Genomic DNA, 27,506 nt, shown 5'->3' with positions numbered 1-27,506 from the left:
AATAATTAATATTCGAATAACGCCCCTTAGTTGGTCCTGGCTACACAGAGGGTGGAGTTGTGCATCCCCAACTCAGGGCTGAGCTGGAGGCAATGATTCAGGGTTGGAGAAACATCATCCCGTCAGCCCTGGCGCTTTAGGGTCCAGCTGAGTAGCAAAAGCCAACATACCCCATATTCCCCTAGCCTTGCTGCGCTTTCGGGGTTGTCTTATTGAAAACTAGGGAAGGGGATGGGTAACCTGCCCAGCCTCACTTTAGCCACAAAAATAATGCTCTTGGCCAATGGCCCTGGAAAAAACAACCTCTGGTGCAATTAAACAATCAATAGGAAAAGAGCTTCACTCCCCTCACCGCCTTCCTTCACCAGGCTCCTTCGACCAGGGTAATTCTTTGGGTTTAAAGGAGAAAGAAAATTTGTTACATTCCTTCCCACCCAGCCCCCGCCCCCATCAGCCTCTTCATCAAGCAAAACTGCAAACAGCACACCCCTGGCTCACCCCACCTTCAGAGCTGAGCTTCTGAGAGAGGTTTCAATACTGTTCCATGCTGCAGGAGGAGACAGCCTTAAACTCTGAAGGATTTCATCTCCGTTGCCCTTTACCCCCAGGGGATTTAGAAACCTAGCATTGACAGCAGCCAAATGTAGGGCCAGGCTGGGCACAGAGGAACATCACTCCCCCACCCCATACAATTCTCAGGGTAACTATTTTATTATTGTAAGTACTAGTATTCCTTTCCATTTCATTTCTAGAAAATTCAGAAAGCACTTTCTGAAACATAATTTTTTTTTAAATGTCAGTCATACATTTAGAAGTAAGGGGTTGACGGGATTAACTGAAAGGCTAATGACTGTCTCAAAAGCACATGCGGTTGCTAGGGAACTCAAGCTCATCCCGCTCTCTAATCACCAGCGTGTTAGGTGGAAATCAAACTGCTCAGGGTGTTATTAAAATGAATGGCATTTGGTTAAAGACTTTCTTGCTATGTTGTAGCATCCTGGATTATTATCGATTGCCTCACACCCACATATCTTGTTTTCCTAATTTGATTTCTGTATTTGCGTCACTGCCAGGGACACTCAGACTAGACCAGTCAGGTTCACTTCCTGTTTCTCAGAACTGGTTTATATTTGGTCTCAAAGCACTAGCTGGTAAAACATTATCAAACTGGTCCTCTTGGAAAGAAACCTCTGCTTTCCGTTGAAAACAAATTATCCCAATTAAATACTAACTTCCATGGAAAACGTCATCATTTGAGGAATAAGGTAGACTGCCAACCTACTTTATTAAGAAATCCATTCTTGAAATGTAAAGCCTAAAAAAAAAAAAAACCCACATCATCTTTATTTCTTTTACCCAGAATCTTCAGTCTTCAGCGTTGGAACTAAAACAAACTCAAGTAGAAAACAGATTTAAATATGATATTTCTAAAATGAAGCCCCCCAAAAAATACACATGGAAACTGGGGAAGTCATTTTGACTAAATAAGGCATAGAACTGAATGGAATCCAGGCCCAGGAAGGACAAATAAATTAGGGTTAGCACTGTGGCACTCAGAGAACAAAGTGTAATTACAGGACTACACTATCAATAGGAAACCTCATCACTTTGTGTACCAATCATCTCTTTTACCAAGTCTCCTATGTCCCTGGAACCTTGTTTTGTGGATTTTTCCCACCTCATTCTTTTCCCTTTATAAAAACGGTATCACAGAGGCAATATCATAAACATAAGACTATGCAAGTACTTGGGTTCTGATGTGATTGATATATTTAAAAAGCCCCTTGGAAAAGTTGTATGTGGCATGAAGAAAAGATTGCCCACTCAAAGTTGGGAAACTTGCTCCCACTTCTACAAACTCAATGAATTTTGGCTAGCTACTAGAGTTCTTTCAGTGAGTTTCCCTCACGGAAGCATAACTAAAAGTGCTAGACTAAAGGACCTCTAAGTTTCTTTGCATTTACAAAGTTCTTTGACCTCACTACATAATTTCAATTTTAGCTACATTTTGCAAAGTTAAAATTTTAGCACTGAACCTTTAATACCTATCTATAGAGACACTGAGATAAATGATTATGGGAATGATTCCCTGCTGATCCATCAGACTTCAGTGTCAGTTGCCAGATAAATAGAAGCTACCTTGCTCCTGACGTATTTACTCCCTCTTTGCCTGATGTTGGTAGGGAAGCACCAGGGTAGGAAGTTCAAAACATATAAAAGTGTAGAAAAAGGCCTCTTCCTTATTTTAGATGTAGTGAAGCCAAAGTACTTTGATGAATAAAGTGGTGGAATGACAGAGAAAGAGCTATATAAGAAATAATTAGCTGAATCCTCATGGAGCTTTTTGCCTGTATTTTAATTTGTAAGAGGTAAAAACACATGTGACTCAGATTTTAGAATTTTCAGATCTGAGATATTAAGAAATAGCATGAAGAAATGTGAGATTTGTGGCAGAAAGAAAAATCCTGACTTTGAAACCCAACTCTGCCCCTTTATCTATTCATTATTGAGTGCCTGCTGTGGGTCAGGCACTGGGCTAGGCCTTGGGAATACAAAGATGAATAATACCACAGTCTCTGACTTGCAGGAGCTTATAGCGTAATGAGGAGGCAGATGAGTACACGGGGAGGTGGTTTCTTCAGGGGGAGTCATAGGTACCCGAGCTCAGAAGATGAATCTTGAGAGGAGTACGGAAGGATGAGTGGAAGTGATCCAGACACCTGGGCGAGTCAAAGGGAAGGTGTTCCTGGCAAAGAAAGTGCTTGTGTGAAGACCTTAAAGTAAAAAGGTGTGCCCAAAGACTTGAAGGCAAAGGACAGTGCCCAGCAGGTAAAAGGTTCTCAATGAACACATTGTACGAATGCATGGCAGAAGTCCTGAAGGATGCATCCAGAAAGATCAGTACACTTTTGTAATGTGAAAGATTTTGTTTATCTTCCTCAAACATTTGACCTTATCTTGAGGCCAAAGGAAAGCCATCAATTAATTTTAAGGAGCATGAAGTGATTACATGTTCATTTTAAAAAGAGCACTCCAGTTTGCAGAATTTATTAGTAATATTGTGAGCAAGGAGACTAGTTAAGAGGTTATTTTAGCACTATGGGAAAGAAAAGATGGACATCTAACCTAAGGCAGCAAAAATGAAGATGGAAAGAAGCAAAGGACTCAATAAACATTCTAGGCATAGAGTCAGGGAATTTGATTGTTGATTATATCTGCAGGATTAAAGAATAAGGAGAGATTTATGGCTTAGGTAAGTCAGAGAACAGTGGTATCATTCATCAAGATGGGGACCTTATGAGGAAAAGCAGGTTGAGGAAGGAAAGTAATTAATTTTAAATATGTTGCATTTGAAGTGTCCATGAGATGTCAAAGTGAAGCTATCTTCTACATAATTGAACAGATTGGTCTAGAACTCAGGAGAGAGATCTATGTGAGAGTCATCAGAATAAGTATAGTTCCACAGAAGTAGATGAAATCCCCGAGACAGAAGGGATAGTGAGAGAAAATAAGAGGACCTGCTATAGAACCCTAGGAAAACGCCAACATTTAGAAGTGTAGGGAACAGCCGAGCATGGTGATGCACACCTGTAATCCCAGTTCCCTGGGAGACTGAAGCAAGAGAATGGCAAGTTTGAAGTCAGCCTGGGCAACTTAGGGAGACTTTGTCTCAAAATAAAATAAAACAGGCTGAGGATGCAGCTCAATGGTAGAGTACTTGTCTAACATGTGCCAGAGAGCTAGGACCAGGAGCAAGGAGAGCTTCAGGAGCCAAGGGAGGAAATACCAACAGTATTAAATGCTAGAGAGAGGCCAAGAGAAATGAGGACTGAAAAAGTCTTGGATTTAGCACAAGGAGGTCATTGGTGTGTTTGGCAAGAAGTATATTGATAAAAGGGGATAGTAACCAGATTGCAGTGGGTTGAGGAATAGATGAGAGCAGAGGAAGTGGCTAGAGGATGTTCTCTTAGATAAGAAGGACGAAAGGGCAAGTAGGAAAGGAAAATAAAGATATTTGGAAGTATTTTTGTTTGTTTGTTTGTTTGTTTGTTTGTTTTAAAACTCATAGTCTATGAGGTTCAGGCTATCTAGGGAAAAAGGGGAAATAATATGGAATTCCAGATTCTTTTAGCCTTCTTCAAATTATGTGGTTTCACCATCCACCAATTGCTCAAGCTAGACAAGAAGTAGATTTTTTTGTTTTGTTTTGTTTTTCTCTTCTCCTCCGTTTTCATGTCCAGTCCTTGAGGAATTCAGGTCAATTCTATCTCCAAAGCATTTCTATCTCTACTGCTACCACCCAGATGTAGACTACCATTATCTCCTTCCTGTGTTCCTGTAATAGTTTTCTAAATGGTTTTCCTGCTTCCACGCTTGTCCCCATTCTCCACAGCACAGCTAGAGACATAAATCATACATCATAAAACATCAATCAGATTATTTCACTTCTCAGAATCCTTCCGTGTCTTCTGATTGCACCTGAAATAAAGTCCAGACTCCTTTCCCGGCCTCCAAAGCCCTGCGTGGCATCTGAGACCACCTCTTCAACCTCATCCCCAACCACTCTCCCTGACTCCAATCACACCAGCCTTTTTTCTATTCCTCAAACACACTGAATTTACTCTTGTTTCAAAGGACTTACTCTTCCTGGAATATCCTTTGGGTCCTTCTGATCTTTGTTTACATGTTATCTACTCAAAGTAGCGCTTCCTAGCCACTTCTGCCTGAAGTACTCTTCTCTGTCCACCTTTCCAACCATCCAATGAATTATTTTTTCACAGTAATACAACTTTATTGCTGAGACTTTATTACCATTTGTTTTTATTGGTTATGGTTGAGGACTCCTTTAAAATATAAACTCCATGAGGATTCCTGACACATAGTAGGTACTTAAAATGTCCACTGGATGTTTGTAGAAGGAAAGAAAGTGAACAGATCAGGAGAAATTAAAATCAAGAAACAAGAGTCTGGTGTGCTGAGAAGTGGCCAGTGACGATGGATTGCTAGGCTTTGAAGATTTCAGAAGAGAAGGTTACTAGCTGTGTGACCCTGGACATTCTCGTTCTCTGAACTTCACTTTATGGTTAATAATAGTACATGTCTCCATGAGCTGTTAGGAGAACGACATGAAGTAGAGTGGACAGACGCACACTGTGGTCTTGTCAAGCTATTTCAGGAAGTCAGTACTTGCACAAATGGATTCATAAGCTCTATGTTTGGGCCTCTCATCATGGAGTTTACCCCCTTGATAATTACTTATTATTAGAATTAAAAATGGACAAAATTGTAACTTTTTAAAAACACCTGGATATCTGATGGGAACTGGAAATTAGATTAGAACAAAGCATTCCCATCAACCAATAAGAAAAATATAAAAAACTCTGGAAAATTGGGCCAACGGTGTGATAAACAGATTTCAGTTCAAGAAGTACAAAAGGATCTTAAAAATATGTAAAAATACTTACCTTTTCTCATACCTATAGATATGCACTTACAACTGCATTGAAACATATTATTTATATATTAGGTTGACAAAAATCCTAGCATTTAATAACATACTTGGCTGGCCAGCCTGAGAGGCAGGCACATTCTTATATATTCGGTGGAGGAAAAGTTGGTACAACCTCCGTGGAGGGCAATTTAGCAATATTTATCACAGTTTTAAATGCAACGCCTTGGACTTAGCAATTCTACTTTTATATATTTATCCAATAAATAGGCTCACACATATTTTGAAGGATGACTCTTCTAGAACCTTCAGTAAAGCATTCTTTATAATCATTAAAAACTGAAAACAGCCATCAATAGAGAAGCAGTTAAATAAATGATAATAGAGCTATACAAGTGAAAGGTAGGCAGTTATTAAAATTTGTGAGGCAATTCTAGCTATATTGATGTGAAAAGATCTTCACAATACATTACCAAGAAAAAAAGTTAAAAACAACACACATACTTGACTAACACTGTATCTTTTTGAAAGAAGTTTTACAGAAACACATTAACTGTGGGAAGATCAAATACAATAGGGCAGGAGCATTTGTAGAAAGACTGGTTGAAAGGGCACTCTAGTGGTTTGTGTGAGAGATGATGGTTACTCAGGTAAAGGCAGTGATGTGCACAGGAACAAATGATTAGAGTCAAACAGCTGTTTTCAAGAACTCAATGACTGTGTAGGGATGGTGGTAGGGGGAAGGAGTTACTGTTATGGTGGGCTTAAGAATTCTTCCATGATGGGACACATAAGCAGAAGTGTCTGCCGGCAAGATGGGGAGTCCTGGGTCAGTCACAGAATTGCAGGGGAAAATCAGAAGTTCTGTCTAAGTGGAGATGTCCACTGTAGACTTGTAGATATGGTTCTGGAGCTCAGAAGAATTGCTGGAGAGATGAATTTGGGAGCAGATTGCCTAGGGAGGGTAGATAGAATCAAAAGGAAAGTGGCACCAGGACTAAGCCCTGAACATGTAGAGATTGAATAGAAAAGAAAGATCTGGCACTGGAGACCCCAGAAACCCAAGAAATAAAACTAGGAGAACACAAGGCCACAGAAGCCAAGAGTGTTATTCACTGATGAAGGTCAAGAAGAAGCATCACAACTCGTTTCTGTTATAAATTTTAAGCTTTAGAAGCTTATTTTATATATTTTTGTATCCCAGAGCCTTGCCCTGTACATCACACATGATAAATGATCAGTAAATTTTTGTTAAATTTTGGAAAGAAATATATGCACAGAGAGAAAGGCAGACATACAGAAAGACAAAAGAATTTATGTTTGGATCTCCAAAAATTAAAAATTAAAAAATAAACAAATAAAACAGATTCCCTTGAAGTTTACCACAAACTAAACTTGATCTTAGGCAGTAGGGAGTCCTGCACCCTTTGTTTGCTCTCAAGCTGGCACGGGATAGGGCGTTCACAGTACCATGTTGTTGCCTTCCAGAAATATTTTGATAGGTGATACCTGTGCCTGGTCAATCTGAGTCATTTTTTTATCTTTATTTAGGTCGTGGGTGATGACAAAAACAGCAATTTGCTTTCCCTCGTCTATCTGATCCCATCACATCACCCTGAATCAGTTGATGGAATCTGGGGAATCCATTTCCGTGCCCTATATTCTGTAAGAACCTCTTATAGAAGCCACCAGCTTCTCAGTTTGTTATTGACTCTGCATAAAGGTGTTGGCTGCTATCAGCAGAAGCCGTAGAGAATATCACAGAGAAAAAGTTGCCTTGGTTGGGAGAACATGGAAATGTACAACAAAGTGTCCTTGAAGTAGAAATTTTAGAAACTAAAATAATACATGTACTTTAAGCGATACTAAAAATGCTGTGACATCCTGTGTTATTTAGTTAGACCAGAGGACAGCAAACTTTTTCTATAAAGAGCCAGACAGGAAGTATTTTAGGCTTTCCTGGCCATGCAGTCTTTCTCAATTACTCCATTCTGCCACTATAATGAGAAAATAGCCATAGTGATAGGTAAATGAGCAAGCCAGTTGTTTCAATAAAACTTTATTCATGTACACTGTAGTGTTTATTTCACATAATTTCCCCATGATATGAAGTATAGTTCTTTTCTTGATTTTTTTACCCCCAACTGTTTTAAAAATGTGAAAACAATCCTTAGCTCACAGGCCACATAAAACAAGGCATGAGCTGGATTTGGACTATGGGCAGTATATTAGCAACCTCTGGTTTAGACACACATGAAGATGATATGATGAGAACAATATTCAGATTTGGACTTATAAAGAAAATAATGTGTTGTGTGTGTATATATGTATATATCTATCTTTATTTTAAACTCTCAAATTTACTTGAACATATAAACACATTTGCCTACATCTGACTTAATTTGGTAATAAAGTGTGTCTCTTCAGTTCTATTCATTGAATGCTTTGCTTTCTCTTCCTGGCAGTGGACATGTTCATGGTTGTAGTACAGCCTTGCACCACAAAACGGCATTTTGGTCAACAACAGACTGCATACACAATGGTGGTCCTATCAGATTATAATAATAGAGCTGAAAAGTTCCTGTTGCCTGGTGACGTTGCAGCCATCAGAACACCGTAGTACAACATATGACTCATGGACATTAGTGTAAACAAACCCTTGTCCTGCCAGTTGGATACAAGTACAGCACGTGCAATTTTGTAGAGTATCAATACTTGGTAATGATAAACAACTACATTACCAGTTTATGTATCTATTATACTATACTACTATTTTTGAGTATATTTCTTATTTTAAAAAAATTACAGTAAAAGAGTCTGCTGTTACACCAGCATCGGTTTCATACGTCTTTTTCTCATATTTGATTTAGTCTTTTTTTCTTCTATCATGGCTTAGAAGCAATAGGCTATCTTACATATGTGTTGTGCGTATGCACGTGTACACTTGCAAATCTACATACACACACACATACACCATATAACCTAGGTGGATAGTAGGCTATATCATGTAGGTTTGTATAAGTACACTCTAGAAGTTTGCAAAATGACAAAATTACCTAAGGACACATTTCTCAGAATGTGTTCCCATTCTTAAGATGATTTCATATAGAGCAAAATGAAGAATTCTTACTAGTTGGCTTTATAAATAGCCAAATCAAGAGAGAACTGAGTGGTGCAGTTAATCACATTTCGAACTATATTCATTCATTCAGTAAGTATGTATTAATGATCTACTTCTTGCATAGGGCAATCTATGGTAATATGGAGTCAAAGAGGTTAGATCCCTAAGAGGTAGGTAGGTAGGTAGGTAGACAAAAAAAACCTAGTGACTTATAAGTTTAGTGAAAATGGTTTGGGCATGTCACTGTATAAATGTAGACATTTGAAGCAGTGGATAGGCAGTCAGAAAAGGCTAAGTTTAAATCTGAGCTCTTCTGCATCTCAGCTGTGTGAACTTGGGTTGATTATATAAACCATATAAGCTTCAGTTTCCTCTTTTTAAAAATAGAGGTAACAATAACTACTCTAAAGGAGGTTGTGGGAATTAAATAAGGTAACATGTAAATTAGCTAGCATGGTACCTGGGACGTGATCAGCAGTCAATAACTCCTAGCCATTGTTGTATTACAGCAATATGAGGATATATCACTTGTTCACCCAGAAAACACAGTAGGAGGTGGGGGGAGCGTGACCTTGTCAGTAATGAAGTCATGGATACATATGGAAACCCACAAACCTGAGGTTTGACACCTGGTAGAGAACATTTGGGTGAAAATAAAAGCAGAAGTAACATTGTCCCAGGAATATGTAATGAGGCACCAGGCCAGTTGACTTCCCTAGCAACCAGCAGCTGGATTGTTTTAAGAAGCTCCACCTACAGGTCTGACTCCCCAGCCTGCCAACACTGAGAGGCCAGTTCTAACTGGAAGAAAGTGCATCAAGGATAAGAGCCCCTACCACCTTGCTTCCTTCCAGTCAGGTCAGCTGTGAGCCTTGGACACCTGTAGGTCCCTCCTACTATGTTTTCCGGCTGTGTTTACCCAATTTTTGGCCTCCAATATGACACACTCCTTTCTGGCCATTGTGCCTTGCATCTAGATCTCAGTTCTGAGATGTGGGGCCCTGTCCTGGTCCCTAACTTACTTTTACCATGATTTTGATGTCTTGTTTAGCTCAACTCTGACCAGTCCTCTTCTCCAGGGGGCTATATCCTATTACCCACTCTTGCTGTGATCATCTTAGACCATGGGACACAGGTCCCTTACCCTTCATGGATAACCTGCTGCTGGAGTAAGTCTGGACTGCTTGGTATTAATAGCTTTCTGAATGTTTTACTTTGATATGGGACACCAGATCTTGCACAGCCTAGCTTCCCTAATCCAGGCCAGCTCCTGTATTCACAGCCTGGCCCTGGGAATACCCCTACCCTGGTCTTGACTCACACCCTTTCTCCACTGGCCATGTGCTGTCAACTAGTTCTAGCATGCCTTGTGATCCCGTTATGGCAGCATTCAATAATGCTTTCCAAGTAAAGATGACAAAATTATTGGCATAGGAGTGTAGTGGAGAAGTTCAATTGATCTGACATCATCAACTGACAATATTGTTCTGTGGAAAAGCGAGCATCAAATAAAGTTGGCACTATTTAAATTTAAACTAATTGCTTATTGAAGAAATACTATTCTATGCCTGATTATAACCAGCTAAGAAGAATGTGTTAGCAAAGTAGAAGTGACAGTCAACTTGAAGTAAGTGACCACAGCACCCTTGAAATTGTAATAGCCAGAGAAGGCAACTGCATTCACTAACCTCATGTGAAGACAAAGACATCATATGTACATGAGCCTGTCTGGGCAGGAAATAGGGAATAAAGCTCCAGAAAGATGACTTGCAATATATGTTTTTGTAAAATCAGTGATTTCAAGGAAGAAAAGAAAACATTAGAATGCTTGCTGAAGAAGTGATCTGATAAACCTGTGGGTTTGGGGGGTGGGAGTATTTTGTTTTGTTTGTGGTACTGGGCTGAGCTATATCTCCAGCCCTTTTTGTTTTGAGACAGGGTCTTCCTAAATTGCTGAGGCTGGCCTGGAACTTGTGATTCTCCGGCCTCAGCCTCTAATTTGCTAGGATTACAGGCATGCACCACCATGCTCAGCATTAGCTCATATTTATAAAGGTCACGCAGGAAAGACTGGAGGAAGGATGTACCGTAGTCCTGCCCTTATCTGCAGGAAGGTTATGTTCAAGGCCCTCAGTGGATGCCCAAAACCACAAAGAATATCAAATCCATATAAACTATGTTTTTTTCCTATACACAACATACCTATGATAACGTTTAATTTACAATTTAAGACACAGTAGGAAATTACAACAATAACTAAACTAGAAAAATTATGACAATATATTGTAAGAAAAGTGATTTAAAACTAGTGAATTGTTTATTTCTGGAATTTTCCATGTAATATTTTCAGACTATGGTTCACTAAAGGTAACTGAAACTGCAGAAAGCAAAACCTCAGATAAGGGGGAACTACTTTGTAAGAAGGGCCCATGAGAATAATGCTTGAGGGGTTCATGTCCAGAGGCAGCTGGAGTCTGGGAATAGTACTGAAGACAAAGATTGGTCTCCATGTTTATTTTTGCTTACATTTATAATAAAGAATAATAAAGAATGAGGGGTAGGGCTATTGAATGGGGCAGACTGACTGATGTGAATAGTTAATTAAACAAACAGAACAGTTCAACTGTAGCCTTCCCTAGATTCTAAGGTACAGATTCTTTTTTTTTTTTAATATTTATTTTTTGGTGTAGATGGACACAACACAATGCATTTTATTTTTATGTGGTGCTAAGGATCGAACCCGGGTCCTGCCCATACTAGGCGAGCACTCTACCGCTGAGCCACAATCCCAGCCCAAGTTACAGGTTCTTTATTCCCACATTTTTAATATTTCTAAAAATCAGAATGTATCTTCAATAGGCACCTGTAATGTGGTAATGTGTTTTGGAAGATCTTGAGGCAGTCATTAAAGTGTGGTACATCCTACCATAAGTTGATTTTAGAATACAGGAAATTTGGAATTTTATTATTTTAGCTCTAACAGTATTAATTGCGCTCAACAGATAAGGGGTCCACTTTGTGTCCTGAAAGTGGTAGTGCTGTTAGTGGTCACTGAAAGATAGGAAAGCATCAGAAAGAAGTTTGGACGCCACATTCAGAAGTGTGTTATTCCACGAAGGATACAGGATTGGATGAGCACTAGTGAAGAATAAGAGTGGCAAATACTAGGACCCAGAAAGGCCAATGGGATTCAAAACCTTCTAAAGACAAGGACACCACTGCCATCCCTTAGAAGCCAAGTCACTGAACTTGTCACAGGGGGTCTGGATGGAGACAGGGAATGTATGTTGAAAAGGCCAAGGGAGTTAAGATACAGAAAAGGATAAACAATTATAGAGATATTCAAGATGGGGTTAGATGGACAATGGCTTCCCCTGGGCCAGATGTTTTGAACTGTGCCTGGCACATGGTACCACTATGTCCTGCCTCTTCTGAACCAATTAGGTGATTGACTTTAAACCCTGATGTCCTGGTGTCCAACTCCCTCAGCTTCTACTGACCCAAGGGAAGCCTCCTCTGAGTAGGTATTTAGAGGTCGGGGAACACAAAACAGGGGAAGATATTGCAAAGTGATTGAAACTTGGGCAAATAAATAGGACAAGGAATGGTCCAAATAACTAAAGAACCAGGTAACCAGAAGACAGAGACTTGGCCAGAATAAATTCAGGGGAGAGTTGAGGCTGTTGTCTATTTGCATTACATCTTTGAAGTCCATGTTAAAGAAGGAATTCAGAGAACCTATAGATCAGTTAACCATGGAGGAAATTGTTCCAACCACATCTGATCAGACCTCTAGAAACTGCAATGTGTCCAGGTGGTCCATATATATCTTGAACATAAAGGGAAGGGTCCATATCTTTTCATGGTCTGAGCTCTAGTGTCTATGAGTATTAATAGAGGTAAGACAAACCAGCTTTTGAATGACAGGGCATCTGTCATTTTCCATGAAAAAACAATGATATTGATCCTTTAAAATAGAACGTTAGTTGCCATCTTACTTGCTTTCCACCTTTCCAACTGCTCCTTCCCCGAAAAGTTCTGGGAAAGCTGGGTTCTCCAGCACTACCTTCATCTCCAGGGGACAGGGCACGTGGCCAGGTTAAGCCAAGCAGTGAATAACATCCCTTCAGACTTAATGACTTACTCAAGTATGGGCATGAGACCTAAGTCAATTTCATCAAAGAGAATGTCAGGAGTTTTGCTGGGAATGCTAGACCAAAGATGCTTCCTTCCGGAAGTTAATGCACAAACAAGTAACCCTGAAAATTCTTGGCACCATCAAGGGACCACAAGAGGAGAGTCTGTTGAGATTGGAGCTGTCACCAGTGGCTAAAGCAAAGAAATGAAGTGAGAACTGTCAGGTCCTGTCCACATTGTGTGAGGTACCTGACCAAACAGACCTGAAGTCTTTGAACTTTTCACTTCCGGGACCCAGAAAATTCTATTTTGTTGGTTAAGACACTTTAAGCTTAGGTTTCTATTTCTTGAAACGGAACCATCCTCTCTGGTTCAATAGGATGGAACAAACAACAGTTAAGAAGGAATGGAATACGTTTCAGATGAATTAAGGGGTTCATTGTGGAAAATGATCCACATAAGAAAAGTGACATTCGTTGAAAAGAGGAAAATGCCACAGGCATTGCTTGATCCGCAGGTGGTAAAAGGCCTTCGAGAACAAAAATATAAAGCTTGATGATTTCTAAAAGAAAAATGTTGATATATCTGATTACTTAGAACTTTTAAATTTATGGAGATAAAACAGCATCACAAACAAAATTAAAAGGCAAATGACATGTCTAGGACTTTAGATAGAGCTATAACAAAGGGTAGTGTCCTTAACATAGAAAGGAATCTTACACAATTATAAGAAAAACACAACATCTCAAAAGAATGAGTAAAGAGGCCAGGCCTGGTGGTGGGCCACACCTACAATCCTAGCAACTGGGAGGCTGAGGCAAGAGGATTTAGATTTCAATTTGGAGGTCAACTTGGGCAATTTTGTGAGTTGCTGCCTCAAAATTAAAAAAATAAAAAGGAACCTGCATGTAGCTCCACAGTAGATTCCCTGTGTGTTCAATTTCCAGAGCCCCCCCCCCAAAAAAAAGAATAAATAAGAACATGAAAGGACAAAAAGAAAAAAGGAATTCAAATAGTCATCGAAGATTAAAAAGGTCAAAAACATTTATAAGATGCTTTCTTGCATGGATAAAGATTCAGGGAAATAATTGCACTCCTATTATATTGGAAGCCTGAACTGATATAAGCATTCCGCAGAGCAATTTGTCATTGAATGTTAAAAAACCTTAAAATAGGGCTGGAGTTGTGGCTTGGTGGTAGAGTGCTTGCTGCTTGCCTGGCATTTGTGAGGCCCCTGAGTTCAAGCCTCAGCACCAGATATAAATAAATAAATGAAATAAAAGATCCATTGACAATTAAAAAAAATTTAAACAGGGAAATAAGAACATAATTTTAAAAAAATTAAAATATACAAACCATTTAACACAGTAATTTCATTTTTAAGTCGTTATTCAAAGAAAATGATTGGAAATGCTCACAAAATTTAATGTAGAAGAACATTTAGTGTCATTTTTTTTTTGGTGGTACTGAGGATGGAATCCAGAGTCTCACACCTACAATGCAAGGGCTCTCTTCTGAGCTGCATACCAGTCTTTTAATATTTATTATATTATATTATATTATATTATATTATATTATATTATATTATATTATATTATATTATTTTTGCAGAACTGGGCACTCTACCACTGAACTACATCCTCAGACCTTTTTATTTTATTTATTTACTTTTAAATTTTTGAGACAGAATCTCACTAAATTGCTGAGGCTGACCTTGAACTGACAATCTTCCTGCTTTGGCCTTTCAAATTCCTGGGATTAGCCTGGCTAGTACAGCATTCTTTATAACATTGAGCATTTGGACATCTAAGTGTCAAAAAGAATTATTGCACATATTGGTATATTCCTATGATGGAATGTATGTATACAACAAAAAGTGGGTTTGGGAAGATGTCATGGCATCAGAAAATGTTGGTCATTTATTTTAAATATATTTTCTCAGGAAAAAAAGACTAGTAAAATTTTAACAGTGGTTATATCTTTTTTGGGTTTGGTGGGAGGGGCTACTGGAGATTGAACTCAGGGGCACTTGACCAGTGAGCCATATCCCCACCCCTATTTTGTATTTTATTTAGAGATAGGGTCTCACTAAGTTGCTTAGCACCTCATTTTTGCTGAGGCTGGCTTTGAACTTGTAATCCTCCTGCCTCAGCCTCCCCAGCCACTGAGATTACAGGTGTTTGCCACTGCACCCAGCAACAGTGGTTATATCTTGGTAGTGAACTCAAATTGATTTTATTTTCTTCTTCATGACTTATGTATATTCTAAATCTATCTCAGCAGACATACATATTCTTCCGGTCAGGATAAAGAAAAAGTTTAAGGGACTGGGGGTATAACTCAGTGGTACAGCACTTGCCTAATCCCCAGTACTGCAAAAAGAAAAATGATAAGGAGGAAAGAAAGAGAGAGAGAAGAAAAATTTAAGATGAAATGGGATCCCAAGGTGAATGATGGCAATGTAAATTTAAATAAAATTTAAATTTAGATAAGATTCAAATTTAAATGAATTCAAATCTTCAGATCCATATAAACTACATCTAGGGATACAAAAAATACTTCCAGATATGATCATAGATACATTGTGAAGAATCACTGAAGAAAGAAGTACCATATGCCTGAGGTTAGGCAATTATGCCAGTTTTTAAAAGGGGAAAAGTGAATTCTAGAACCTATTCACTGATAAGTTTAGGTTGCTTGGGAAAAGAAAACCCGTATAAGTAAGCGCCAGCATGGGTTCACTTAAGTTAAATACCTGCAAATTACCCTCATTTCCTTATCTCCATATTCAAGTCATGAGGTCCCCATTCCAGACCTCCAGAATAGGCATCATTATTATTCCCATTATGCAGAAGCCACAGGTCAGAGATGTTAAGTGATTTGCCCAAAATCTTAAACCTGGTTTGTTTGGTTTTTTGGTTTTGTTTTGTTTTGTAGATAAGGTTCCTATGTCCAAAGAGTAGAGGCATATTTGTAGTACCTGACATTGTAGAGATTTTCTAGGGATCCTGGTAGACAATATAATGGGACAATATTATACAATATATTTAGTAGATGAAATGATTATATACAAAAGTGGATTCATAGGACTTAGTTTACCTGGAGGTTTCTAAGTGGTAATAATAATACCACTCACTGATACTTATTGGATTCAAGGTTCTGGGCAGAAGTGCTTTCCATCATTACCTTTGTTAATCTTCCCTAACATCTGAGAAGTACTGATATCCTCATTTTACAGATGAGTAGAGCAAGGCTCAGAGTGGTTTATAAATTCATTTGTGAGTACATAGCTAGTAAGTAGAGCAGCTGGGATCCAATAACAGAAAATCTGGGTGCAGAACCCATTTGCTTAACCGTCATGCCAAAGTATTTTCTTTTGGTCCTTGGCTCCTATTATAGTCAACATTTTATTTTTATTTTATTTTATTAATTTATTCATTTTAACAAGCATTGAACCCAGGGGCATTTATCCACTGAGCCACATCCCCAGCCCTTTTTATTTTTTATTTTTAAGACAGGGTCTTGCTAAGTTGCTTAGGATCTAGCTAAGTTGCTGAGGCTGGCTTTGAACTTACTATCCTCCTGCCTCAGTCTCCAGGGTCACTGGGATTATAGGCATGTGCTACTGTGCCTGGCTTTTCTTTTTATTAAAAGAAAGTTTTTTTAATCTTGAGTAGCAACTCGAAAGGCATACATCTACTAAGAACACAAAGCTGAGAGAATCCAAGGAAAGCAAGAAAACCAAAATATACTGAGCACTCAGTAGATATTCTACCCTGCTTGTTTCAGCCTCAGAACCACTTTGCAATGTGGACAGGCTTAGCTCTCTTCTCAGTGTTAAGCTCACTGAGACTCAGAGAGATCACATGACACATTCAAAGTCAGTGGGCTACCTAACAAAAGCAAAATTTGAATGTAGAATGCCTGACTCCTAAGCCCTTGCTCTTTTTTTGCAGGGGGTGGGGTGGAGGTGGAAGGGTGCGGGGGGGGGGGGGGGGGGGTACCAGTTATTGAACTCAGGGGCACATCCCCAGCCCTATTTTGTATTTACTTAGAGACAGGGTCTCACTGAGTTGCTTAGCACCTTGCTGTTGCTGAGGCTGGCTTTGAACTCATGATTCTACTGCCTCAGCCTCCTGAGCTGCTAGGATTACAGGCGTGTGCCACCACACCTGGTTAACCCTTGTTGTTTTTACTACTTGGCAATACAAATCAATGTAAAAACATAATATTTAGTGAGGGAAAAATGTTAAATCCTGCAATTGACTTTTAAAAGTGTAAGATTTGGTGAGACCTAGTTTGTAAAACTTTCCAGTCCAAAAGATGTCAGGATATTGATTGTGAAGCACCTGGAGGCAGCAGTATGGCCTCAGGACGCATATACAATCTACAATCTCAGGTGGTGGGACCACAGGGACCATGTCCTGAACAAGGGAAAGGATGCTCCTACTGGTTTGTACACTGCTTTACTAGATGAAGACAATTGCAATTAACTTTGAATTCAACATTTTTTTTTTTGTACCAGAGATTGAACCCAGGGGTGCTTAACCACTGAGTCACACTCTCAGCCCTTTTCTATATTTTATTTAGAGACAGGATATCACTAAGTTGTTTGGGGCCTTGCTAAATGCTGAGGTTGGCTTTGAACTTGAGATCCTCCTGCCTCAGCCTCCCAAGTCACTGGGATTACAGGTGTTTATCACCATGCCTAGGTGAGTGCAACACTTTAAAAGAGATTAGCTATGGATACTTGGAGGGAAATAGCCAGCTGATAATAAAATACCTACCTACCAACAAACATACACGTGTGTAAAGACCAGATTATTTTGTAAAACTGAAACAAGTAGGAAATCCCCAAGGGGGCAGGGGAGAGGAATCTTCAGTTAGCAGAAGGACTGCTGTATGGAAGAAACTCTTGTTGCATCAGGTACAGCTCCAGAGGACAGAGAACTGTGGTCAGAAGAAGGCAAGTTTAGGCTGATAAATGAAAAGCCAAAACATGACTGCACCTGGGATGTCTTTTTGAGCGTTGCAATGCTGGTCTGCTACTTTGGACACAGCAGGTGCTCAATGAATATAGGCTGAACCAAATAGAATGCTTGGCTGTGCAAACACTCAGGGGTTGTCTTGTGGACAGAAGCTGGATGACCGGCCACCTGCTGTACTTAAAACTCCCATCCCTACACCTGGCCCTGCTCCACCTTCTTCCACCACTACCTGGACTGCTCCCAGCCACACTTCAAAAAAGAGGCTTAGCTAGGTCCCTTGCAGACCAGCTTCTAACTCTCTAGACACTGTTTGTCTCATCTTCTAAATTACAGCACCTCCTTGTCCTTTCATCCTGGCCCATCATTACCTCTCAGAAGGTGGCTTCTCCCTCTATTGACAGACCTTACTCTGTCCCACTCCTGTGCCACCTCTCTGCAGGTTCGTTTCTAGTCCTACCCCAACCTCTGTTTCTTCTCTCCTGACAGCTGCCTGCATGCTTTCATTCTGGGCTCGTGGTTTGTCTTCCCCAGGACATCCTATCCATTATGAAGGCTTATCTGAATCTGTGCATTCAGTCCAACCTCTCTCCTCATCTGCAGACCTGTCATTCATTCATACTGGACACCCTGCAATTGCTTCAAACTTAAAATGCTACTAATCATCCCCTCCACACCTGGTCTCCCTGTGTTGAATGTAACTAAACTTTAACCTTGGCCTGTCTCCTGTACTGCCAGACTTACACCTAATCAATCATGGTGTATTTGATGCTGTTTCTAAATCCCCCCTGATTTTGACACTACATTTTTCTTTTCTTTTTTCGGTACATGGTATTGAACCCTGGGCTGTTTTCCCACTTAGCTACATCACTAGTTCTTTCTCCACCCTCCACCCCTTTATAAATTTTTTTTTTTTTTTGAAGCCAGGAGCACACACCTGTAATTACACACCTGTAATCCTAGCAGCTTGGGAAGCTGGGGCAGGAGGATCATGAGTTCAAAGCTAGCCTCAGCAAAAGCAAGGCGCTAAGCAACTCAGTGAGACCCTTTCTCTAAATAAAATACAAAATAAGACTGGGGATGTGGCTCAGTGGTTAAGTGCCCTGAGTTCAATCCCTGTCCCGAAAATTTGGAGACAGGGTCTTGATATGCTGTCCTGGCTGGTTCAAACTTGCAATCCTCCTGCCTTGGCCTCCGAAGTAGCTGGGATTATGGCTGTGTGCCCCTCACCCGGCTATTCACTACTTTTCATTCCACTGTTGCCATAGAGACCTTAATCCCTTCCTTATAGACTGTTGCAGTGGTTCGTAATTGACCTTCCTGGCCACGTTCTCTCCTTAATCTAGTTCAGCCTCCATCTTGCTGCCAAAATTCATATTTTTATTTTTGAAACATAAATACTTATGTCTCTCCCTTCTTTAAGGACCTCTAAGAATTACTTCTCGTCTTCTGTGTAAAGTCCATATTCCTTAGCTGTTCATCAAAGTTCTTGAAACCTACCTAGAACCTACTTACCAATCATCTCCAACCTGCACCAGACCGCTTCCTATTCTCTGAACATTTTCTCTTTTCACACCTTTGAGCCCATTTATTTATTTACTTACTTATTTTGCAGTGCTGGGGATTGAGCCCAGGGCCTTGCACAGGTGTGGCAAGCACTCTACCAACTGAGCCTTTTTAAAAAAAAAAAAAAATTTTTAGTTGTAGATGGACATAATACCTTTATTTATTTATTTTTATGTGGCACTGAGGATTGAACCCAGGGCCTCACACATACAAGGCAAGTGCTTTACCACTGAGCCACAGCCCAGCCCTCTTTTCTCATCTTCTTCCCCTTGGTGGGGGGGGAATATATTTTCTCCTCTTGGCCAACTCATCTCTCCTCCTTCAGGGCCCAGCCCAAACTTGAGCACCCCTGGGGAAAGAAGCCCTCTTCAGAAGACAGGCCAGGGTGACAGAGATGGTATTTGTCTATTATTTTTGTGGTGCTAGGAAGGAAACCCAAGGTCTCATGCACCCTTTGCAAGATCTACCCTTAGCCATATCCCCAACCTCCATGGTGTGGTATTTAGAGCAATGGACTGAATGGGCAATGACAGAGGTGCAAGCCCAAGGTGACTTCCAACATTCAGAGATCAGAAAGAGCCCAGCAAGAGACTAAGAACAAGGAGGAAGGAAGACAGCAAGTGTCAATAAGAAGGGACCAATCATCTGTGCTAAGAGGCTACAGAGGGGGTGAGATGTGGTCTGAAAACAAACCACTGGAATCAACATCATGGAAGTCAGTGAGACTTCTCAGCTGTGTGTTCAATGGAGTAACAGGAGCAGAAGGCTGATTGGGTTGGCTTTAAGAGATAGAGATGAGGCAGTAGATGCTTCTTGAATGGGTGAAGCTTGGATAAATGAAGAAATGATATATGTCACAGAGGATCCCATGAATTCGGAACTAATATCAATGAATTATTTTGAACTCTTAAAGTAGCTGAAAAATTCCCAAGTATAAATGAGGGTGTGATTTCAGTGTCAAAGTTCTTCACAAGTGACAAGAGAATGCAGAGTATGATCACTGAGGCAGTAGATTAGTCTAAGGACAGTTCTGTGTGAATTCTGCTGTGTTTGTATTTCTTCTCTCTCCCTCTTTCTGGCCTCAGTTCATACAGGCCTCCATGCCAGCCTTCTCTGAGGGGAAGATGGAGTCCCAGGAAAGAGCTGTCACTACAGGGACTTGGTGTAGAATTTTCAGAGGCCATTTCCAAGTACCTCCTCCTGGTGTTGCCAATAAAAAACTTATAAGGCTGGTTCTGTCCTTTTGGAGGCTGGGCAGCTCCAACCTGAACAGTCTGAAAAAGGTTAAGAGGAAAAACCTGCCCCATCCAACCATGCAATTGAAAATGCTATGGGGTGTTTGTTTGTTTAGGTATTAGGGTTTAAACCCAGGGGCACTTTACCACTGAGTATTATTTTAAGACAGGGTCTCATAAATTGCCCAGGCTGGTCTGGAATTTACAATCCTCCTACCCCAGTTCCCAAATCACTGGGATGGCTGGGGATATATCTCAGTTGGTAGAGTTCTTGCTTAGCATGCCCAGGTCCTGGGTTCAACCCGTAGCACCCCCCCCCCCCACTGCAAAAAAAATCACTGGGATTATACATGTGAACCACCATACCCACTTGTATTTTGAAGTATTTCTACATACAAAATTTTTATAGTAAAATACAATGGAAATGGGCTAAGAGACCACCTAGATTTGATGAAAAAGTCCGCTGTTTCTATTAGTCCCTGGAGGATAATAGTAATGAAATATAGATAATACAAAACTTGGGGAGACCAGAGAAACCTTGACTGTGTGCTTTTCCCTCTGCGATATTCCTTAAATAGTGAGTACAGATCCACATAGAAAGTGTGTTTACTTACACGACGGCAGACAAGACATTTCCCTTTATAGAGTCATTCACGAGGATCTCCAGGCCTGAGATGGCAAACAGGACCCGTCATCGAATACCTAAAGCACCCGCCATCATACGACCTTCCTGCAGGTCTCCAGAGGCACAGTGTGATCTTACTCATGTCATTGCACATGCTGTCCCCCACACCCGGAGTGCACAGGTCCTCTTCCAGGAGTGCTTGGCTCTCAGACCACCTCTGTCCAAGGCCTTCCCTTTTCTTATTCACTCAGGAACTAAATCAAGGGTCAGGCCTGTTTCCTCCCCAGGGAGAGCCATTCCTATGACCTTTTTAGGTTGGTGACTCCCAGTGCCTGTGGGCACCCCACACAGATCAAGCCAGATTTCCCCTCTGTGCTCCCCAAACTATTCTGGTGCTTATCTCTTATCTCCTCACCTTCCACAATGAACAGCAAGTGTTTAATCTGGCTCTTTACTAGGCTGTGCATTTCTTGAAGTCGTTGATTTTGTCTTTTCCCTGTTTTTATCCTTAACATCTAGAATATCTAAAACAATACATTTTGGGCCCAAGATGTTTGTCAAATGAATGCATGAATGCTTGAGAGTGTGAGGAAATGAAAACGTGAATAAATACATTAAAAGATCAGAAAAACTCTCTGACCTGAAGCTCATGAAAGAACAAGAGTATCAGTGCCTTTACGTATGTGCTAAATTTGTATAGGTAATGGCGTTTCCCAGGTCGACTCGAGGCAACAAGACCATTATGACATAACTCCCACGGAGAGGGGATGGCACCAGAGTGGCTTGTGATGCATGTGGTGCCAGCTGAGATCCCTGCCGAGGATGAGCAGAGTTGGTCGGGAGTTGATTGGTTAGCTCTAGATTCATGAGAGCAGCTGGATCCGAGGAGTCACGTGACTATGTTGGTCCTTGTTATTTCTCCCTAAGAGATTTTTCATTTTCAAATGTAAGGGCAAGATACACCTTTAATAAACATGTTTATCCAAAATGTGGCTTCGTTGTTAATAAAAAGTGAAAAATAAACCAGCAATGACACCTCTTAAATGGAAGTTACATTGAACCAGTCATTTCATTCCCACCTCCCTGGATTTCTTTCATGCCTCATTTATAAAATGATAATAGCCCTTACTAGTATTTACATTATAAAAGCGTTGTTACTCTAAATTAGATAGTCCTAAATGGGTAGGGTGTCTTCTGTGAAAGACAAGCATTATACACAAATGAGGTATTATTATTTAGTTTTTCCTTTTCAGTCCCCTCAAATGAGAATTAGATGAAAATTCTGCTTTAAGCAATATCTAGCAGGTAAAGATTATTGACTTTAGGGAAATGGAAAAACAAAAAAAAAAATCTTCAGCTGAAAACTCGGTTGGCCTTCTGCGCACCAACCAAAAATATTGGGCTAATACGTGCTGTTTACTAGTGTTCTCTCTCTTTTCTGTGCTCTAATCACAAACTGAAGACAGTTAAGCCTTTCCATTTCCTCACAGTGTGCACTTTAGAGAACCTAGACGTCCTGGAAGGATCATAATTTAGAAATCAAGTTTCCACTCTTCAAGTCACTAGGTAGTTTTCTTATTCACTCAGGGACTAAATCAACGGTCAGGCCTGTTTCCTCCCCAGGGAGAGCCATTCCTATGACCTTTTTAGGTTGGTGACCACCAATGCCTGTGGGCACCCCCTTAGCAGCTCCTGGGCCAGAGCTTTGCTGTCTCCTCAGAATTCGGGGTCATGATGGTAGGAGAGGGGGTTAAAATTGGGGGACTGTTGTGAATGTCAGAAACTTCGTATCATGAAGGCCTGAGAACTGCAGCAGGGCCTCAGAAGCATGCAGGGTGGAGACGTGGACATGTGGACAGCGTAATCGCATCGGGCCTCTGAGCTTTACTTCCTTTCTGGTTCTTTGGTCCCTGTTCCTGCACGGCCCCCTGGACTCCTGCAGCATCCAAAGCCCCCCCAGCATCCATCCATTATGTCCTGGCTCACCTTCACTCCCTGGGACCAACCTTCAGCATGGCTTGCCGTTCTGGTCATCTGTTTTCCACCTGACCCGTTTATTTTGGCTTCTGGATTTTGCTCTCAGAGAGACTCCCTGCTTGCATAGCTGCCTGGCCAGCTGTGGGGCCAGCTGCCTGTTCCTGACTCCAAGGTGACCAGACTCCTCTCCCCTCCCCTGGCTGCTCCCATTACATGAGCCATGACAATAGGTGAGAGATAATGACTGTGAGAACCGTGTCTGACCAGATTTGTCCCTCTGTAGGTCATGTCGTTGGTGGATTGCTCAGAGAGGTCAGCGTACCCTCTTGCATCTCAGCAGGCCTTGGCCCAGGAACACCTACGAGGAGAACATAAAATTATAAATAAATGGCTTACCTTACAGTTCTGGCCTAGTCCAGGGCTAGTGGTTGGACCATGTCTGCCCAGGGCATTGCCACAGTGGTCAGCTGCGCTAGTGTAAATAAAAATTATTGAAAATGGGCCTCCCTCAGGACTCAATTTCCTTCCCTTGGGAAGAAGGTCTAGGGATCATGTCTTCTTCCACTTTGAAGGCAAACTTTTGACACACTGTCTGAATTCATTGGTTCCGTGGTCTCCTCAATTCACTGTGACCTGACTTCTGTCCCCACCAGCCCAGCTCCTTACCAAAATGGTCAAATATTTCCTTGGTGCACCTGTGGGTGCTTCTCAGTCTTTCTTACTTGATCTCTTGACAGCGTCTGCCTTTGTTGCCCCACACCCTCGTGTATGTGAAATGTGCTTCCCCTCATCCTCTGAGATAAGCTGTGCTTCCTGTTGCCCCCTGTCCTCTGGCTGCATCTTCTATCTGCTTCTCAGGGTCCTTCCTCTGCCTACACTGTGAGCTTCACTGTGGATTCTATGGTCATGCTGATGATTTCTAAACCTGTATCTTCTGACTTCTGGATCCAACCGCCCCCTGGTGCTCTGACTGCTCACCAGGCATCAGAAAGGAACCCATCCAGGGCTGAATGGGTCACCTGCTCCCCCACCTACTGTCCATGTCGTTTTCATGTTCTCCACTGTCTTATGAGAGACATCACTATCCACCTTGTTGCCCAAGCCCAAAATCCGATCTGCAGTCTCAACTTCTCCTTCTTTGAAATGTCAACATGTAATCAATCACCATTCCAGCGCAGGGTACCTCCTCGATAACATGGCTTGCACATTTCTGCATAATGCAGTCCTTTGTACCTTTCCAGTTCTCATCCCTGACCACTTTGCCTGATTCTCTCTGCCTCACCTGCATGGAAGTGCATTCGGGGCTGGTACTCCGCCTGCAGGTTCCGTTCTGTTATTTCCACAGTGTGTGCTGTGCCTCTACCTGAAACGGACATGCCACCTCCTTAGGATTAACTCTTTCTGCTTAGAAGTCACTGAATTCCCACTTCCCATCCTTTTCTCTGCTCAACACACTGCTTCCTTAGAGCTGGCTTTCCTGTTTCTACCTCCCTCTCTATTGTGAGCCTCCTGGAAGCAGTGACCATATTTTATCGTATTCCCAGCACCAACAAAGTCTATGGTACAAAATAGATGACTGAAAGTAAATACCAAAGGTATCATTGTGAGGTATAAGATGAATTTCCAACCAAAGAGCACAACTAGAATTTTAATAAATAAAGATTTATCAAGTCCCTTAATAACAGAGGAATGTAAAGATTGAAAATATTTAGAAGAACTGGGCACACCTGTAATCCCAGTGACTTGGGAGGCTGAGGCAGGAGGATCACAAGGGTGAAGCCAGCCTCAGCAACTTAGCAAGGTACTAAGCAAATTAGTGAGACCTTGTCTCAAAATAAAAAGGGCTGGAGATGTGGCTCAGTGGTCAAGCACCTCTGGATTCAATCCCCAGTACCCCCCCCACACACACACACATTTTAGAAGAATATATCAACATTAAAATCATGAGCAGAGAGCAGTTGATAGAGGCAGATTTCCAATCTGTCACTATGAACTTCTTTTCCAGAATTCAATGTGCAGTCTCTCTGAGCCGAGCTTTGGGGTCACCTAAGTACCCCATCCTCCAGATTCTTCGCAGGCTATTGGACTTGGAACCCACTCCATTCTTGAGAACATGGGGATTGGAATAAGGTAAGCAGTAGCTTTTCAGCTTTTTCCTCTATTGTTTTGCTTTCAACCATGTACTGGGCCTGTAGAGTCTCTCTGGAGTCTTCGTTAGGAGATGTGACTGGCTTCCTGGCAACTCCACTTGTCCTTAAGATATTTGAATATCCTATGTGGACAGAGAAATGGGAAGTCCTTTCAAATTTTCTTTTTTTGTTTCATGACTAATTAAATTCTTCATCATTGCTCTATTGATTTTTGTTCTAATATAATTCCATGTAGAGAAAGGGGGTGTTGAGAAATCAGAAAGACTTGCTGCCCACTTGGGAAGAACTTTTGGGTCAGACGCATACTGGGAATGAGGACCTGCGCATTTTGCTTTAGCCATACAGCCTGTAGACAGTCCCCGCCTCCATCCCTTTGTCCAACTTCTCCAGTCTTTTATTTGCTTTCATTTTTCATAAAATTGAATGCAACTTACATGTCTTCTTATTTTTCATTGTCTATTTCTAGAAAGAACGTAAGCCCCAGGAGGGCAGAGATTTTGTTTTGTACAGCACTTGGAATAGTTCATGGAAAGTACTCAGTAAATATTTGATGACTGAATGAATGATTTTTTTTTTTTTTGAGATGGTATCTCACTAGTGCCCAGGCTGGTCCCAACCTTGCGATCTTCCCTCCTCAGCCTCCCATGTAAAATGTTCTTCCATGTAGCTAGAAATACAGCTGTCAACCACCATACCAAGCCTAAATGATGTCTTTTAAAAGTGTCATATATATATTCTGGTTGTAGTTGGACAAAATACCTTTCTTTTATTTATTTATTTATATGTGGTACTGAGGATCAAACCCAGGGCTTCACACATGCAAGGTGAGCGCTCTACCGCTAAGCCACAACCCCAGCCCCTGAAAGTGTCTTGTTTTTAAGAGGCAGATGCATACCCAGGTTTATAGATCCAGTACAGGTCTGTCTTGCAACCATGTGCCCCCTAAGACTTTTATTGATGACTAAGCTGGTGACATTGATGGGCATACTGAACAAAGTTACAGATGACACACAACAGTCAGGATTTCCTCCCCCTAGCTCCTGACAAATGTAATAATGACTCATATCTAACAATCTAAAGCTAATGGGTACAAATATAAAGTGCTCAACGATCCCAAAATTCAATTATACAAGTATAGAGTGGGGGCGGGATAGCTTACAACTGTACATGTCACGAAGATTTAGTCCCCTGTTGATTGTGAGTGGATGATGAGTCAACCTGGTGTGATGTTGCTTAAAAAAAAATCAATCTTTTGTGTTAATAGAAATATGGTGTTCAAAAGGGAACTAGTTCTCTAATACTTTCTGGTGATCAGACCACATTTGCTCTGTTTTATGAATGCTGGACTTCAGACATTCAGATGTTGAAAATAAGGAGATTATTCAAGAAGAGTAAAAAGGATTATAAAGAATCTGGTAAACAGTGTTAATTAGAAATAGCAAGAGGAGCTAAGGTTATGTGTGGGCATGTGAGAGGAAGGTGAGAACTGGCAGTTCATAGCTGCCTTCTGAAGTTCCAGGGACCGTCCCACATTGGACAGATTCGATTTCTTTTGGGTAATCCCAAATGATGGATGGAAGACCGATGAGTGGAAGATGTAAGAATGCATAGCTTAATTCCCTGAAACTTAGCAGCAACTCAATTTGCTTAGCAACCAAATGGACAAGCATAGGATGTAGTAAATTCCTGACCCTGGTGGTACGACACCCAGAAGTTGGGTAGCCAGGCCCCATTTGCAATGGAAATTTGCAATGGAAATTCAAACAGTGGGGTGAGGGAGTGGGGAGAGTGGGGTTAATCATCACAGAGAGCACACAGTTGTGTGTTGTTTATGTGGCAAGTACCATTGTAAAATATTCCCAGGAGTTTTCTTTCTAACTTACCCATCCTATTAGCTCCATTTTACAGATGAGAAAAATGAGGCATACAGGAATTTTTTTTCAAGTTCTTACATCTTGGTGCAAACCAGATCCAGGATCTGAACTCAGGCAGTCAGATTCCTGACCTTAATTATTATTCTATAAAGACCTTTACTTCCAGGAACCCATTCTTTCCTGTAATCCAATCCAATATAGTCATCAAACCAAGGAGTTCATTATTTCAAAGAGTAGGTGATTCTACAACAAGTAGTTTCCTTCTACATGTAGTATGTAGGGACTAAATTCATCTGGGCATTTGCCACTCTTGGCACACTGGACGGAGCTCAGCTTTGGACCTTGCAGTCTGCAGGTGCTCAATAATTATTCAGTGAAAAGAATAAA

General features: G+C 41.0%; 1 protein-coding gene across 1 annotated transcript in view; it reads left to right on the top strand.

The window, feature by feature from the left end:
• The window catches only part of Mkln1 (muskelin 1), a 327,824-nt gene that overhangs the window by 300 nt on the left and 300,018 nt on the right, over positions 1-27,506 (top strand). Inside the window, exon 2 of the mRNA XM_071611871.1 lies at positions 25,101-25,225. Coding sequence (XP_071467972.1) covers positions 25,209-25,225 — 17 coding nt within the window. The 5' untranslated portion in view covers positions 25,101-25,208. The remainder of the gene's footprint in view (positions 1-25,100; positions 25,226-27,506) is intronic.

Source organism: Marmota flaviventris, chromosome 1 (assembly GCF_047511675.1).
Source record: "Marmota flaviventris isolate mMarFla1 chromosome 1, mMarFla1.hap1, whole genome shotgun sequence".
Lineage (NCBI taxonomy): Eukaryota > Metazoa > Chordata > Mammalia > Rodentia > Sciuridae > Marmota > Marmota flaviventris.
The sequence above is the reverse complement of the archived record's forward strand: the minus strand, read 5'-3'. Positions and strand labels throughout refer to the sequence as shown.